The sequence below is a fragment of the Schistocerca cancellata genome, chromosome 2, assembly GCF_023864275.1.
Source record: "Schistocerca cancellata isolate TAMUIC-IGC-003103 chromosome 2, iqSchCanc2.1, whole genome shotgun sequence".
In the NCBI taxonomy this organism is placed as follows: Eukaryota; Metazoa; Arthropoda; class Insecta; order Orthoptera; family Acrididae; genus Schistocerca; species Schistocerca cancellata.
In genome coordinates, this window is record NC_064627.1 from 433778255 (window position 1) to 433790271 (window position 12017).

Genomic DNA, 12017 nt, shown 5'->3' on the forward strand with positions numbered 1-12017 from the left:
AAGTTAAGTCCCATAGTGCTCAGAGCCATTTGAACCATTTGTGCAGACCAGCCTGGATGTGGTTTTTAGGGATTTCCCACATCTGACTAGGCAAATAACTGAGCTGGTACCCAAATCCTGCCTCAGTTACTTGATCTGCAAATATGTAGAAAACATTCAAACACTTTAAGATGGGGTAACACTATATAAAGGCAGTTGTGGCACAAAAATTCCATCGTGATGGGGAGGGGGAGGGAGTAGCAACAGGAAGGACACCTGCCGCTACCTACCACTGAAATGGCCAAAACCAGCAATTAACGAGCTGATACATTGTAGAGATGGGATAAAGAAGAAGATTTGCATGTAGCATTTCAATGCTGATTTCCCTGTCATGCTGACACATTCTGTCTCTGCATATTCTTTTCTTCTCCAACTATCTATCCCCTTTTCTTTGTAGCTGAGGGAACCTGTAAGTGAAAGATAACTTTAATGGCACTACCTGTTTTTGCTTCTGTTGCCGATTCATAGTAAGTAAAAAAAAATTCTGTCCTATCTTTCATTTTAATTTCAATGTGATATATGATTAATATTTAAAACAGAGCACACACCTCAGAAAATAAATGACTGGAACAGGTGCCCACCCTCTCTCGCGCACACTTTCAAAATTAGAAACCTTCGTTGAATCTCTAACTTTCAATGTTTATACATACTATAGTTTATGTAGTAAATATGTGAATAACTGAGTTGCAGCTCAGTAATCTGTAGCAGTGAAATAATAATAATAATTGAGAGTAGTCCAGGTCTTGCGTGGTAGGTCGAAGCCACTTGGAAGTTTAGCACCTGAGAAGATGTTATGCAGGTGCACATCTGTCACTGCTTCCCACCGACCTTTCCATTCTTCAAGGGGTACGAAATCCTTAGCAACCACATCTGCCGCACATCTCAACAGAATCTGTACCAGCCATGGCCGATGCAGTGATGCTCTCTTTTAAGTGGAAGAAGCTGCCTAATCCAGCCAGTGACTGCAGAGCTCCCCACCGGATTGTTCACCACATTGTCAGTGAATGCGGGATTTGAGCCTATCGCGGTGCTGAAGAGGACTTCCTGCTAGCAACTCCAGATACAGTGCACTGGATTGAAGGACTGGAAATTCAGTTGTAAAGCGAAACTTAAGTTTCTTGTGTGTCAATATGTACATATGTATATGTAATTTAATTTTATGACATGTCTGTATTAACTATATGCTAAATAAATAAATAATAATTATTATTATTATTATCTGGAATAATTCAGTTTGCTCATTTGTGATATGCAGTTTACATCTCACACAACAATTATTTTTATCAGGTACGGTACACACAGCTGTGTCATGCCCAAGAGAAGCTTGTACAGGATCTTGAACACTGTGTGACCCGAAGAGAAGCTATAGTAAATGGAGCAATTGCAAAAGAGAAGAGAAGTACTAAGGCTATACACAATACAAAAGTCAGTTTTCAGAAGAAGCTGGATGACTTGCGAAGTAAAATAAAACAAAAAGATTCAGTAAGTACTTTTATCCTCAGATATAGAAGCATATTCTTTGAACAGCTGTACACGGTTCATTTATTTGCCAAATGAAGAGGCATATAACTACTCTCTCTCTCTCTCTCTCTCTCTCTCTCTCTCTCTCTCTATACCTGTGTGTGTGTGTGTGTGTGCGTGTGTGTGTGTGTGTGTGTGTGTGTGCGTGCATGTGTGTATGAAGAAATAAGGTAGGAGGTGAGCACTGCTGAGTACTTTCATTGCTGAGAAAAAACAGTCAGCTGATCAAAAGTTCATTGCATGAATTGTTTGTTTAGCTGTAATATTAGGAAAAGGATAGATTGCTACTCACTGTAAAGATGAGACAGTGAGTTGCAGAAAGCATAATGAAAAGACGGTTACATATTTATCTTTGGGCCAAAGTCTTGCTCAGAAAAGAAAATACACACACATTTACATAAGAAAGCAAACATCAAGCATGCATGACCATCATCTCTGGCAGCTCAGACTGGAATGAAATTGTCACACTGAGTGGCACTCTGTAGTGGGACAGGGAAGGGGGAGGGATAGCAGGGTAAAGGCAGGAGGAGAGAAGAGTACTGGGCTGGGAAGGGGGAGGGATAGCAGGGTAAAGATGGGGGGAGAGAAGAGTACTGTCTGGCAGAGTGTGCAGACATTAGATGGATACATAACAAGACTGCCAGATGAGGTGTGGCGGGTGTCATGTGTGAGGTGTGCTTGCTTTTGTGAAGATGTGTGTGTTTTCTTTTCTGAAGAAGGCTGTGGCCGAAAACTAAATTTGTAATTAATTACTAGATTTGGATTTGAATGGTGATCAGTGTAAATCTCAGTATCTTCAAGGATATCTAGTGTTTTACTTTTTTGCTCTGAATGTAAAATACATAGACTATTTTCAATTGACTGCAAACAGGATTTCGTGCTCTCATGTGACAACCAAGGGCACTCTCTAAATCTTATCTTAAATTCTGCACCTGTCTGACCAGGTGCTGCTGGTGGTGGCATATGTGTGCTCATATTGAATTCTTTACCTAACTGACCAATATAAAACTAACACATAACCTGCACCTTATCTTACAAACAACTGTGCTGCTGTATTTGTCTGTATCCTCAGCTCGGGTATGTTGCAAAATAGTCCTAATTTATTATTTGTTTGGAAACCATTTTTACATTAGATTTTTTAAAAGTGTCGTCAATTTTTGTGGAGCATGAGCCTTCTTAGGAAAGAGAAACATGGGCAACTGCATTTTTAGTACTGGCTGTTTGTTTCTTCATCTTTTTTAAAATTTTTGTACTTAAGTTCTGAATTGCGTTTTCGGTAAAGCAATTTGCTACCCCAACCTGAACTATTGTGCCAAATTCCCTATCAGCTGTATCACTATTTAAACCAAGTTTTGTGATCCAATAAAACATTGATATAAAGTAAGCTTGTTTATGTATGGCCGGATGATGAGAGTCTGACAAAATGATTAAGTCTGTTGCAGTGGGCTTATGGAAGATATCAGTATTTACGTTTCAACCCATTCTCATTATTTTCAAATTCAAAAAACTGAGGGAACCACCATTTTCAAATTCTGTAGTGAATTTTTTTGCAAAGATCCTTATAGGCTCTAAAAATTTGTTCTCTTAATCATTTACAAATATTTTGGACAAGATACTTGGAAGACTGGAGCCTATTGCAAGCCCTTTTTTTTCTTTTTTTAAATATAAAAGACGAAGATAGTTTTGTTAATTCAATAAGCTCTACTGCATATGCATATTCTACCTTACTAGTGACTGTACGAATTGGAAAGTTTTCTTTATGAAGCTTAATCTGCAAACATAGCTTCGGCATTTTGGGATTCATCATTATCAGTCGCTTTGTGCTCCAGTCTGAATTTAGCAGGAAATTAGCACTATTTACATAAGCTTTGATGTCACTGCAAGAAAATGAAAGTCTGCTTTTTAACTTTTCCAGTTTCATAATCTGTGAAGAATAGCAAAATCTTCAAGATGTAGTCACTGTCAATAATTAATACAAGAAAATTACTCTTATTTGTCTTGGTAACTAAAACTTTATTCTCATGCAACTTCAAATTGAGATTCTTTATATCAGAGAGTAATTTATATGATGATTGTATATTATGTTCAGAAGATGTCAAAGCACTAGTGTGCACAGGATACAGTGGCCAATGTGCAGTGATCAGTTTTTGTCCAAAGCATTGATTGGGTGAGCTCATTCGTTTGTTTGGATGGGGAGCCTGATATTCTCTGCCAGCTTTTGGCCAGTCAGCAACACACTGCAATGATGGGAGTTGAGGTGCATGCCCTGCAATCTTTCTCAAATGATTTTACAGGAACTATTCAGTAAAAAAAAAATCATTTTTGTGTTACTTATAGCTTTATGTGTCAGCTTCAAAGATAATGCGCCCATCATTACGTTAATGGTCATAGTTACTGTGACATTTGACACTGTGCAAAATTCAAAAAATTTTACAATGAAAAATTGGGGTCGCTATGTTTTTGTATTTGGTGCATATTACTGATATGTTGCTGCACATGAAATTTAACTAACATACTGAAGTTTTCTTTAGACATTGGTGGCAGTCACGATCTGTCACTAATTTCAAGAAAATTAATCTGATGTAGCACACCCATTTGCAGTTGTGAGGGGCAGCAATAAAGCCAGAATGAAACATCCACAACATCCCTCATACTTCATAAATGTTTTGAGATGTCAAAATGAGTTTTTGGCATGTTATAGCACACAAACAGGAGAGTATTTTGACATATGGCTGTTATGTAAAACTTCATTATCTGTAGTGTTATTTGTCTAACTACAGACTTTTTTTTTATGAAAGAATGTAATTTTTAAGGGTCGTCAATAGCTGGTGAAACAAGAAATGCTGTAGATTTTGGAACAACATAAGTAAAAACATTACACATTTATTTTTGTACCAAGGATGTGCTTACTCATAAGCTATTGACCTTACTTTTCCTCAGTTCCACACTTAATAAACCATTGTTTCAGAATTCTCTCACAGTTGCATCTGCAGACTGTGCCAGTGAAGTGACACTGAGTAAACTCCACTGTATTTTGGCAAAAGAAGCAAATATTAACACAGCAACAAGAGAAAAGTAGGTTTTACTCAAAATTCACAACTCATGACACTTCTATGAAAGTTGCAAATGGTTAACAAGCCAGTCGAAAAAATCATTGCTATTGTTGCATTTTTAGTAGAATTCTTTTTAGACACTAACCAAAGCAGATGTGACAGATATTTTTGTATGATCACCACGCAAGTGTGAGTGTGGAGGGTCTCTACTTAATATTGGCAAAAAATATGAGTGTAGGTTTCAGTTTAGAACAGTACTTCCACTCCTGCATGCGGCGTTACCTCTACAGTGTCTACCTGCAACCACCACCAATACCGCTCTCCCCATGTGTACCCTGCCAGTTGCACATCTACTGGCCACAGTATTCTGTGTGTGCTGTATGAGTTTCCACCACTGTATTAGCTTGTGCAAGTTTTGAAATTTTTGATGATCCACAACCACTTTTTACTTCAGTTATCACTTTTTTTATGACTTTGTCATTTATTTTAAATGGAAAATTTAAGTTTAGTCCTATACTAAGAATGTTAAAGAAAATGCTGTGTCCGTTAAGTTGACCACTCTAGTGGCAAATTTATGATTATTTATGTGGTAAGCTGGAACTGTACTGTGGCTGTTGCTTGCCATGGGGATCCTATTTAGTTTCTCTCAGTGTCTATGACGGATAATTTCTAGCTGCCAGTACACACATTTGAACACTAATTTTGAAACATTATTAAAAACAACACTCGTATCTATAAAATAGAGGAGGTATAAAATCCAGTTTGGCAATAGCAAGACATTCAACGCACATCCGTTCAATTCTGTGTACAGCTATTGAGATTTACATATGTAACCTGCAAGTCACCTTAATGGAACATGGAGGATGGCACTTTGGGTGCCATCAACATTCCCCATATGAGGTCATATTTCTCTTATTTTAACAGTATCATCAATTTGGGGGTTGTAACAGAGGATGTACTTTGTTGTCGGCTCTACTTGAAACAAACATTTTTGGAATTTTCATGGTGAATATCTCCATAATGAAGAAATTGCTTTCTCTTCAGTGGATTTTTTTCTATATCTCTTCTATTAATAGTACCTTGTTGGATCTCCCTGACCAATGGGCAGTACTCAAGAGGCAGTTGCATAGAGGTATTGTAACCTTCTTGTTTTCAGAATTATATTTTTCTTAGGAATCTTGCAGGGAATCTCATTATGTCATCTGCCATTCCTACAATTAATTTTATGCAGTCATTCCATTTTACATAGATCCCATAGCATACATCTACAGTTGAGTCAGTGTAAGTTGATCCCTGACAATTGCAGTAGGCTGGGCACAGCAGTTTCGGGTGCCTACCTGAACCAATCACATAACGTGATTCTGTAAACATCTCTATGGCAATGCCTCAGTGTTGTCATACCTCTGTAGATGGTCACTGTTATCACCTTGTTGTAACCTGCAGCCATTTGTGATTAGCAGTTGAAAGCTGGTAACAGTGCTACTAACTGTCAGGTACTTTCTTATGCCGACTGAACTATAAATCATCTTGTACACCTGGGTGTACTGCCGGTGGCCTGTGTCTTCCCAGCACAATATTTTGATGTCGTAACTCAGCAACTTCATCGTTTGCCCTGTTTCTTACGAAACACCTGATGTAGATGCCGAGTTATGACCCCCCATACTCCTGATTCTACGAGATTATAGTGAATCGCCGGGAAAGTCTACGAAATTATTTTGAACTATAGATGTTTAATGATTGATACTATTTCTAGTACTTGCTCCTCAATCAGGTAATAAAACAATAACAACATTCTTATATTAAATTTCTCTGCTGTGGTCACACAAATGGTATCATACTCAGTTTCAAGTACTTAGTAAGTTAGCAGTGGATGATCTCTTTAGAGAGAAAGAAAATGGGGATAGTAAAACATTAGAAAGCTAGATTACAAGCTATGAGTACAAGTTGGTTTGACTTTGTAATTTAGTTTCATAGTATTTTACCACTGTCTTTTTCATTTCTGATAGTGACTTGCTAAGAAGAACGAGCTAGTTATGATGCCATTTATGAATCCCAAGGCTGAAAAATGCAATAAAAGGTGGTATGTGTAGCCTGTGCAAACAGTAAAGGTTCATTCTGTCTATTGTTGGTCAGTATATTACATGTGTTTCTGTTAAAAGTCAAAGTACAACCCTTGTACCAAGTGTTGATGCACTTCATTTCTATCTGTGGTTTACTTAAACTTTCAGATGTTGCAATTTGTCTATATACAAAGGCACCATGTATGAAGTCTCACATGATTTTCAGTGTTATTCACCAGACATTTATATGCATCGTGAACAATAATAGCAAATATAACACTCCTTTGGGACACACCCAAAACTACTTCTACATCTTATGGCTTCTCTCCATTAAAAATAATTTGCTGAGTTTTATCTTCTACAAAGTACTCAACAGAACTGCAAAGATAGTTCAATATTCCCCAAGTGTGTATTTTGTTCACTAGGCAGCAGTGTGGGACTGTATTAAATGCCATCGATAAGGAAATTTACACTGCACCAACCTGGGTCCCACAACCTACTGCATGCTAAGTGGCAAGGAGAACAGGTTGAAATTCAAAAGTTCACTGTTTGCAGACACCATGTTTATTCCTACAGTGGAAAGTGTAGGCCTCCAAAAAGATCGTAATATGTGACATTAAAATGTGTTTCATGTTTTTCCGAAAGACTGATGTAAGCAATATAGTTCTGTAGTTATGTGTTTCTGATCATCAGCCATTCTTAAAAACAGTAACTTCCTGGCAGATTAAAATTCTGTGCTGGACCAAGGTTTTAACTCAGGACCTTTGCCTTTTTCAGGCAAGTGCTCTACTGACTGAGCTCCCTAAGCATCACTCATGCCCTCTCCTTAATTTTATTTCTACCAGTACCTCATGTATTACCTTCAAAACTTCACAGAAACTCTACTGCGAAACTTGCAAGACTGACTAAGTTGTGAAGTTACATAGGAGAGCTTTTGTGAAGTTTGGAGATAAGGTTCTGGTGGAAATGAAATGGTGAGGATGGAGTGCAAGTCATGCTTGGGTAACTCATTTGGTAAGGCACTTACCGTATTTACCCGAATCTAAGCCGCACTCGAATCTAAGCCGCACCTGAAAAATGAGGCTCGAAACAAAGGAAAAAAAGATTTCCCGTATCTAAGCCGCACCTGAAATTTGAGACTCGAAATTCAAGGGGAGAGAAAAGTTTTAGGCCGCACCTCCAAATCGAAACAAAGTTGGTCCATTGTAATATGAGACACAATTTAGGTCGAATGAATGACGATACAGCTACAGTAGTTTGGTTCGAGTCGCTTTACCAGGTAGCCATTGCTATGCGCCAGGCGCTCCGTCCGTATTTATACGGGTACCCTTCCTTTTTCACGTGCTTCGTCTGGTTTGAATCGATTGCTTATTTTGTTTGATCTGATAAGTGCCGTTTTCTCTGTTATAGGTGTTTACGTCACTCTAAGCTGAAAATGCATCACTGTACTGTGTCATGCATTGTTTGTCGCATTCTGATAGTGCGTGTTTACGGCCTGTCGCCGTTCGCGGCATGGCTTGCTTTTGTGCGCGCTACCGCCGCTTACAACTAAAAAGAGGCGAATCGTCTCATTAGAGAAGCAATGTCAAGAGACTGCTATTTGTTGTTACTTACACTGCTGCTTTCTTTGAGAATGATCAACAAGAACCAAATAGGCTGCGTATGATAGAACATGTTCTGAACGAAAGTTAGGCGAAAATTTTTCTCCGTTTGAAAATCTTTGCAGCCGCTTCTTTAGTACATCAAATTCTGCACAGAAATTAGAGTCATCTTAGATTTAAAAATCTAGTCAGTACCCGTGGTTCATTTCTGACTGTATCACTATTAGGCTAAGAATAATACGAATATAAACATGACACGATAAGTGTATTCTTCCGCGTTTGCTGTTGTCTCACTCTAGTTTCGTAGTTTATTAGGCAGACAGGATTTAAATGAGATAGCAACAAACACGGAAGAACACATGGCAAAATGTTTATATTTGTATTATTCTTATTGTGAATGGTGAAGAGAATACTGCTTGTGATTCACATTTCATCAGGTTACTCTTAGCAACCATCTCTTCTCACAGGTAGGAAAAAATTCAGAACGTAGAGTTGGCCATATTGAAAAACATCCCAAACAGTCTTGCCAGTCGGATTTTCGTAGTACATTGAAATTCTAATACATTCAAAGATGAACAATACGGAATTTGTATTTACTTCGTTGGATAATGTATGAAAATGCAGTGGTCGAAACTCGGGGCGGAGAAAAAAAAGCTCGTCTTCCACCTTTTTTTAATTTATTTACTGACGCAGAGATTTTGGCGCCAGTATTTATCTTTGTGCCTACAAAGCATGTCTGTGTAGCGCTACATATATTCGACGGCAGAAGTTAGTTGTGGCGGCACCTACCAACATTTTTCAGAACTTCCGCTTGCTTTGCACTCGATTCTAAGCCGCAGGCGGTTTTTTGGATTACAAAAACCGGAAAAAAAGTGCGGCTTAGATTCGAGTAAATATGGTAACCATGAAAGGCAAAGGTCTCAATTTCAAGTCTCAGTCTAGCAAATATTTTTAATCTGCCAGAAATTTTCAGGATTGATTTCTGCCATATTTCCAATCAATTGGAAAACTTCGTTATTACAATAGCCTACAATTAATTGCTGCTATAAGGAGATGAAGGTTCCTTGCATAATCTCTACACAACTATACAGGTATCTCATGAGATCCAGGCACTTTTCCTGCATTGGTGATTTTTGTTGATTTCGTATTCTCTGATTACTTAGCTTAACATATGTCATTTTGGCATTTCTGCAATGGTTGAAAGGAGTAAGCATAGTACAATCTTCTTCAGTGAAACAAGTTAAGAAGTCATTGAGTGGTTTGACCTTCTCTTAGTCAGGTTCTGTTTTGATGTCCCTATGATCATTGAGCAACTCTACAGTTGATGCACTGAATGACTTGACCAAAACACCTTAGGATGCTTTTTAGAATTTTATTTTCAGATTCAGTGTATATGGCTTTCACTGTTCTCTGTGTGTTTGGCTTTTGTTTATTAACAACACTTTGGATTTATTTAAAGTAGCTGTTTTGCAGTACACAGGGTTACTGGTATAGATTAATTAAAAATAAAGAAACTAGTTTATTGTACACATTTTCATTCATTAACGAGTTATGTAACCAATTTCTGGGTAAATTCAAGTTACAGGGATAGTATTTTATGAATACATGAGCGTGTTATAAGAGTTACACCTGGTGTTTATTCAAGAACACCCTCCAGAGATCTCATCGAAAAAGTGCATATTTTGACAACTTCACCACACATATATTCATTAATCCCCTTTGTTTTACCAACATTTCTCTTCTCACAACAAACAGTAAAAGAGACCAAAAACAACTTCTATAAAAACCTCAAGGGGTTAACATCAGTACCAAAATGAGTCAGAAACATGGGTATGACATTTACCAGAGCACATTATCGTGATGTGGATAATGTTGTGGAGTTAAGGACTGAATTAAAGAACTTTCTACTGGGCAACTCCTTCTACTCCACTGAAGAGTATCTTCACGTAACCTCTTAAATTTAATGTTTTGGTTATGTATTACTTTTGATGATCAGGAGCTGTATGAAATATTATTCCAAATTATTCGCTGAATGTGAATTCATGACGTCAGCTACCATGGGTATAGATGTATTACCGAGTTGTGACATGCGAAAATTTGTGCCGGATCAGGAATCAAACCCGGATTTCCCACTTACTGCAAGCAGTCACTTCAACAATTTCAGCTATCCACGTGCACTCCCCTGCCTGATCCAAATCTCCATATGTCACCATCTAATTCCTTATATTGTAGCATTTTGCTTTAAGCTTGCAACATTACTTGAGTCCTGCTCAGGGAGAACGACACTATCACAAAGAATCAAGACCTTTTTTATCATTGTACGTCCTGTCTCAGTTTATGATATTTACATATGTTTTGATGATCAGCAGCTGTATGAAATATTATTCCAAATTATTGCCCTGAATGCATAATACATCTGTACCCACTGCAGCTGTATAATACATCTATACCTATTGCAGCTGATCTCATGAAATTCACATTCAGTGAATTACGTGGAATAATATTTCATGCAGCTTTCTGGTTGTCAGGTCATAGGTAAGTATCATAGGTCGAGATGGGACACAGGATAATAAAAATGGTCTCATTTCCTTGTGGTAGTGTCAATCTCCTGAGCACAAATCAAGTAATGTTGCGAGGTTAAAGGGAGACGTACATAAGACTACAATATAAGGACGTGGATGATGAAATATGGGGATTTTGATCAGCCAGGTAGTGTACACCGATAACCGAAATTGTTAAGGTGACTGCTCGTGATAAGCAAGAAATCCAAGTTCAAGTCCTGATCTATCACAAATTTTCACATGTCACTCAAAGGTAATACATCTATAACCATCGCAGCTGATGACATGAAATTTGCATTCTGTGAATAATTTGGAATAATTAATGTTTTAGGTAAAGTATAATTAGAATTAGCATTGTAATAGAGTAATGAAATGTCACTTCATTGTATAGCATGTAAATTAAATTAAATGTTCATCCTTGAAGTCTTTCCACATCCCAGAGATCACTCTGTGTGGGTTCCAAGGAACACAACAGATGTAATATGATGAAACTTTCTTTGTTTATGTGAGCTATTGAACGACAGCAGATCTTTCCCATATCTCACAACTTTGCCGAGCACATATGTATACAGTGCTGTTTTTCTGGGGGAATGCTGAGGGATGTGCACCCCTAAAACTTTTTCGCGATGGCTAAAAGCAGACAGGTGGTATCCCATGCTTCAGTTATAACTGATTTTCGCTGCATTATATCCCATGTCGGAGTATCCTCACACTTTTTTTTTAGAAAAGAGGCACTGTATGTATCTAATGTATATCCCATAATAATCTTGAATTTGATACTCCACATTTTCATCTCCACAGATTAATGAATGGTACCTATTTCTTATCAGGATAGCTAAGCACTTTTCTTAACAATCTTTTAACACTAACAGTTACAGCTGCTATAACAGCTGTAAGGTTACTGATTACAACTTGTTAACTGAATCAAAAAAGTTCAAATCTACTTGTCAGCAGAAGCTTTCTATGTCCAATTTGATGTGGCAGTTAAAGGTAGCAAAATGAAACCCAAAGTTTTAAATTCTGCATTTAAAAAATTTTTCACACAGGAGAGTCATACTAGCATACCATCATTTGACCATCGCACGGAATCCCTGGCATAGAGATACAAATGAAAGAGTTGAAAATTAATAAGTCGGCAGGTCTGGATGGAATCCCAGTTTCATTTTACAAAGAGTACACTAC

The 12017-nt window shown here is 37.7% G+C and overlaps 1 protein-coding gene across 1 annotated transcript in view; it reads left to right on the top strand.

Annotated features, from left to right (window-relative positions):
- Window positions 1-12017, top strand: part of LOC126154773 (coiled-coil domain-containing protein 40) — a 241992-nt gene that overhangs the window by 224488 nt on the left and 5487 nt on the right. Inside the window, exon 9 of the mRNA XM_049916184.1 lies at window positions 1327-1521. Within this exon, the coding sequence (XP_049772141.1) occupies window positions 1327-1521 (195 nt within the window). The remainder of the gene's footprint in view (window positions 1-1326; window positions 1522-12017) is intronic.